The sequence below is a fragment of the Tachysurus vachellii genome, chromosome 10 (genome assembly GCF_030014155.1).
Source record: "Tachysurus vachellii isolate PV-2020 chromosome 10, HZAU_Pvac_v1, whole genome shotgun sequence".
Lineage (NCBI taxonomy): Eukaryota > Metazoa > Chordata > Actinopteri > Siluriformes > Bagridae > Tachysurus > Tachysurus vachellii.
This window is the reverse complement of record NC_083469.1, coordinates 17,209,109-17,215,108: the sequence shown is the minus strand read 5'-3', so window position 1 is coordinate 17,215,108 and position 6,000 is coordinate 17,209,109. Positions and strand designations below refer to the sequence as shown.

At 38.2% G+C, this 6,000-nt stretch overlaps 1 protein-coding gene across 1 annotated transcript; it reads left to right on the top strand.

Annotated features, from left to right (window-relative positions):
• The first annotated feature begins 302 nt into the window (after positions 1-302).
• On the top strand, positions 303-2,453 carry htr1b (5-hydroxytryptamine (serotonin) receptor 1B). The gene has a single exon (XM_060879192.1). It carries the CDS (start codon positions 680-682, stop codon positions 1,799-1,801), a length of 1,122 nt encoding a protein of 373 aa, XP_060735175.1. The 5' UTR covers positions 303-679; the 3' UTR covers positions 1,802-2,453.
• The last annotated feature ends 3,547 nt before the right edge of the window (positions 2,454-6,000 follow it).

The following is a 6,000-nucleotide window of genomic DNA, read 5'->3' as shown; positions in this document are numbered from 1 at the left end:
ATTCTAATTACAGTTCTATTATATATGACCTCAAAATTAGTCTATTAAATATGGCACTGTGATGCTGTGATCTAATGCTGGATTATAAAAATGTAAAAACTGCTATCTTGTAACCTTTATAATAAATATCTGATGAGCTGAAATTGTTGCTTTGGAGCAGTAAAGCATTAAATGGTGCAGTGAGAATCAGCATGTCTTACTTCTATAGATTTAAGGACGCTAAGACCCAGCAGTGCCTCTTCTCCCACACTGAGGGCTACAGTCATCATCAGCTCTAAGTTCTCCATCAGAGACGGCTGTGGAGAGGCAGGACGCGGACGCACAGGTTTAGTGACACCAGTACACACACTTCTGGGGGGGGAAATGACATTCTGAAACAGGATCAAGAAGAACACTGACCATGGATGCTATTCTGTCGTGTTTGCGAAACTTTTCGGATATTTTATTGTTTATATCTGCACTAACCTGCAGTAACTTGCATGATATATATTTTTTCTCTATTTTTTCATTTACAGAAACATGTTTCTGAAACAAATTGACTGACCATATTTTTTTCGAGATGGTTTACGACCTTGGACGCATCACGCAAGCATGTTTTGTTGTTAAAGCAATATGAGGATAGAAAAGTGGTCCAGGCTGATATGAGAATTAAATATAAAAAGCACCAGTCCGTGTGCCGATGTCTGCTATGGAGCACTTCAATCCTCCTCCAACAAATTATGACTTGGACTCGAATGTCTCCACCAACGCTTCAGATGCGTCAAAAACTGCCGCAAAAGAGCCAAGTATGGCTTTCCAGGCGACTGTAGGCTCTGTTCTCGGTGCCATTACGCTCGCCACGACTCTCTCCAACGCGTTCGTGATCGCGACCATTTCCCGCTCGAGGAAACTGCACACGCCTGCAAACTTCCTGATCGCATCCCTGGCTCTCACCGACCTCCTTGTGTCCGTGCTGGTGATGCCCGTGAGTGCGCTCTACACAGTGAGCCACACGTGGACGCTGGGCCAAGTCGTGTGCGACATCTGGCTGTCGTCGGACATCACCTGTTGCACGGCGTCTATACTTCACCTGTGCGTAATCGCCTTGGATCGCTACTGGGCAATCACGGACGCGGTGGAGTACGCGAAAAGACGCACGACAAGTCGCGCAGCAGCCATGGTGGCCACAGCCTGGGTGATCGCCATCTCCATCAGTTTGCCACCGTTTTTTTGGCGCCAGGTGAAAGCTGGAGAAGTGACGAGCTGCGAGGTAAACACGGATCACCTCTTTTACACCATCTACTCCACGTTCGGCGCTTTCTACATCCCTACACTTTTACTCATCGCTCTGTACGGGAGGATCTACGTGGAGGCCAGGCGGCGGATCTTAAGACAGTCGCCCAAAAAGTTTGGGAAGCGACTCACCTCGGCGCAGCTGGTCTCAAACTCACCAGGATCGGCGTCTTTGACCTCGGCACGGCAGGACGACGCCGGCTCGGTGGCCAGCGACAGCCAGATCAAAATCACAGTTTCCGACTCGCTTTTGGAGAAAAAGAGGATTTCTGCGGCCAGAGAAAGGAAAGCCACGAAAACCCTGGGCATCATATTAGGAGCGTATATAGTTTGCTGGCTGCCGTTCTTTATCTACACCCTGCTGGTGCCCCTGTGCCCTTCATGCCCTGCGTACCCAGAGTTATTCGACTTCTTTACTTGGCTCGGCTACCTCAACTCTCTCATCAATCCCATCATATACACAATGGCGAACGATGAATTTAAAACGGCTTTCCAAAAGCTCATAAGCTTTCGATGTTGTGTGTCCTGATGTGAAAATTCAGGCGGAAAAAAAAGAGAAAAAAAAAAACACTGATGCTGGATTAAATCAACATTTACATAGTCAAAGACTCAGGCGTCTTCTTGTCCGACTTATGCATCATCCAGTGCAAACAGTATACAGCAAAGCATGCAGCAGTATTGTGTGTGTGTGTGTGTGTGTGTGTGTGTGTGTGTGTGTGTGTGTGTGTGTGTGTGTGTGTTGCACTGTGGTCATTTTGCATTTTAAAAAATCACGGTAAATAACTATTATATCATTGCTGCTAAGCAACCGGCGAATATTGAATTGAAACAAATCACTGACCGCTGAATCATCGGTGCAGCTACAATGCAGTGTAATATTTTACTCCATCTTTTCATCCATCCTTGTTTTCCAGTGTCCTTGCTTGATACATTTCTAATTGCTAAATATCTGAACAGTTCAATAAAATATGTCTAGTGGCAAATAAGACAATGTGAAGAAGAGAATTCACATCAGGATGTGTAACGACCTTTGGTGAGAAAAAAATATGAATTCATAACTCAAGTAAACTGTTTTCCCATCTGTAAACAATGTTTGTCATATGTGTGTTGATTCAGTTTGGCCTGTGTGTATTGAATTAAAATGTCAGCAAATCAGTTTAATTCAATGAAAAGTCATATTATCCCAGACAGTCCTCAACAATGTAATATCAAGACTATGGTCTTCAATCTTAAGACACCAGAAAAGGGATGCATGTTGTATACAATACATGTATCAGTGAAGTAAACCATACATAATTCCTATTCAGAAATTACACTCATATTGTATGCAAGGAAAATGAGATCCTTGTTTCTGAAAAAAAAAAGTTTATTCTATTTATTAAAATTGGGATTGGATAAATAAATTATTGCATTTATTTATTATAGATTCAGTTAACCGGCTGTGAAATCTCACTTGGCAAATGACACCACAGTTTAAGCTGTTGCAGATGTGCCAAACAAATGGAAATCGACCGAAAATCCTTGATGTAATTGTTGTTATTTAAGCCATTCCTTGAAGCTTTTTCTGATGTGGATTGAGCAAAAGGTTGCAGAGCTGAGCTCGTGTTTCAGACTCCTGCTGTTATATATAGGCTCAGTGCATTGCAATATTGAACTATTAAGCTTTCTGCTATAAGTGAACAAGAAGAAAGCAATCTAAAGAGGCTAAGTCATTAAAGTTCTATTTTCTTTACAAATATACCAGATTTTGCCAAATTAAAAAGTATTAATGTGTTTATTATGGGAATTGGGGTAGTCCTTCAAGAGCTTTGACCTGTGAAAGGATGTGCTGATGTGACCAATGTGGCCATTGTCCCAGGATAGCCTTTAGAGGCATGCCTAATAGTTGTTATTTATACATATATAAAAAACTGTGGTCCAGTGGAAAGAGACCTTCACTGGCCAGATAATATTTGGATGAGGTCTACTTTCAGCATATTGGTGACACTGACATCATGGTACTATGTGTGTGTGGCAATGTTACAGATGCAGCATTGCTTGCATTTTTACACACTTCACCACTAGTTTGAACACAGTTCACCACTGTATACCTCTTCTGAGAATTAGTCATTTCAATCAGAGTAACTGTTGCTGTCTTCATGTTAATCATGTCAATAAATTGCTCCAGCCAATTATCCAGTATAAACACTTTGGCCTTGGGATTTTCCATTTGGTTTTGTTTGAGTAGCACATGCACAAGCACACTCCTCATCTTTATCCACCTTGCAAACAATAAACTAAAAGGCCTTGAATGAATATGCACAGGGACAGCTTTATTCATGGTGCACAGCAATGACACAATAGCACAAAGAGTCTTAAGTCTTATATCAAAAATATAGGTAAATTATGTTCTACACAGCTGTGGACTCCTTAAAATCTAAAAAAGGTGGAATCATTGCTATTTGGATATGCTTCCTTTGGCATACTTATTTTTTTAACGCTACGTTAGTTCCAATAAAAACAACTTCACATAAATTTCAGTAATATTGCTGGAAGGAAAAATCATCCAAGCAAGACTTGTCACAAAAATATTTTAATTATATGAATTTGTCTCTCACAATAAGTACATACCTGATTTGAATGTATAATCAGGAATATTTCTGTGCCCTGTGCCAATTTATCTTATCAAATTTTGTGGGGTTTTTTCTGCATAAGTTTCAGTAATTCCTTCTGACAAGATACTCATGTGTCTTTAATAGCATTCTACCTTGGAATAATTAATCAGAAAACACATGCTGTAACTATGTGTGGTGGTTACTATCACATGCATAGGACATTTGGGCCAATTTCACAAATTACATATGATATGTGTAGGTCCTCTATAAGTCCATACTCCGGTCAATTCCGTAAAAATACCAGAAATATGTATTTGCTGAAGGCAGTTTGTCTCACAATTTAACAAATAATGACCAGTCATGTCCAGTCTATTTACTTCAGGGCTTTCATCAGTTTAATGGCTATGTTTATGTCTTCCTTGCAGCTCTATACACAATATATAGTATTCACTCACAAGAAATACTCATGTGCAAAAATGACACTTTATAAATCAGCTGTAAATCATCAAACTACAGGCCTGTTATATATTGCATTTTAAGTCCAGTCTACTGTACAAAGAGTACTGTACTGTATCATAAGATTGGTGTATTGATAGATTAAGTTTTATGTTTTTGTCATTTTGTTTAATTATTTTTAACTATATATTATATATTGACATATTATTTCAGTAACATTTGTCTCTGTGTTCCACTGACTGCATCTACATGGCAATTGTCCAAATGTCCCTGTTATGAAAGAAAAGCAGGACTTGAAATTTTGGTAATTGTTTAGCTTTATTAATCATAGTAACATCAGCCAGTGATGGGTGAGCTCGTGTATGTGAAAGAGGGCAGAAAGCGCTTTTTTATGCATGTATTCTGCTTCTATGTAAAGCAGGATGGAGCACAACAGTTCAAAAAGACATCTGGTTTCATATGTCATGGAGAAACTATATCTAACACTTCTCACAACCTGTCCACAATTCTTCAGTGAATCATTAAGATTCTCCTCCCTGCATTCTATTATCTCTATGTGTTTTTGTCCTGTCATTTTTGAGCTGTCTTGCACATCAATTACATATTACCGCATTTTGCCAAGCTAAATATCCACAAGAGGACAGATAAACCCTATAGAGAATTACATGTCCAGTTACAAGAAAAGACAGCCAAAGAACAGATAATTCATGTGAATAAATTTGCCCATGGTGGCTCAGTGTGACAGGTGGGTAGCTTTGCTGCTTCACAGCTCCAGGGTTTCTGGTTTAATCCCGAGCTTGGGTTACTGTCTGTGCTGTCAAATGTATCTATTGAATAGTACTTATTATAATATTACAATAAACTAAATATATGTCTATAAAACAAATTTCTTGACTTTATTACTAAATACAAGCTTAAATAGTTTTGTTGTATTGGCAGATTAAATAAATAACATTTAACATTTGATTTGTCTTGAAGTAAGTTTAATAATCTTATGTTTAGTTTACTGAAATCTTATAATAGGAAATAGTAGATTAGATTCAAGATATTTCACTTGTTTGTGTGGTGTTTTGCATGTTTTCTACATTATTCTCTTGTTTCCTCTCAATTCTCATGCTGTCGAATTGCCCCTAGGTGTGAATAGATGTGCAAATGTGTGCATACCTGGTGTTCTATGATGAACTGTTGTCATGTATCATGTCAGCATCATCTGCTGCTCTTATGAAAGTTTGTCTTCCATCGAACAATTAAAACATTTGTTTAATTATTATGTGTATATTAACATTATTATTATTATTATTATTATTATTATTATTATTATTATTATTATTTGTAGTAGTAGTAGTAGTAGTAGTAGTAGTAGTAGTATTAGTAGTATTAGTATTATTATGTATTTAGGCAAACCCAAAAAAAATTTTCATTTGAATCACACTCTAAACATGGCCCATTTGATCACAGTGACACAGATGCCCAAGTGTAACAACCCCATACTTACAGAATGACACACTGAGATTTCACTCAACATTTTGCTGTCATCATTATAATATATTTTTTTTAAGGCTTGGCTTTTAAGATGTCTACAGTGAACACTATCAGACAAAGCATCCAATCACCCACTTTACCTCTGGTACACTAAAAAGAGAGGAGACATAATAAGATTGTTTTTTCATCTTTAATA

Bases quoted from the DNA above. Each gene is read 5' to 3' on its own strand.
- htr1b (XM_060879192.1), top strand. From the start codon at position 680: ATGTCTGCTATGGAGCACTTCAATCCTCCTCCAACAAATTATGACTTG.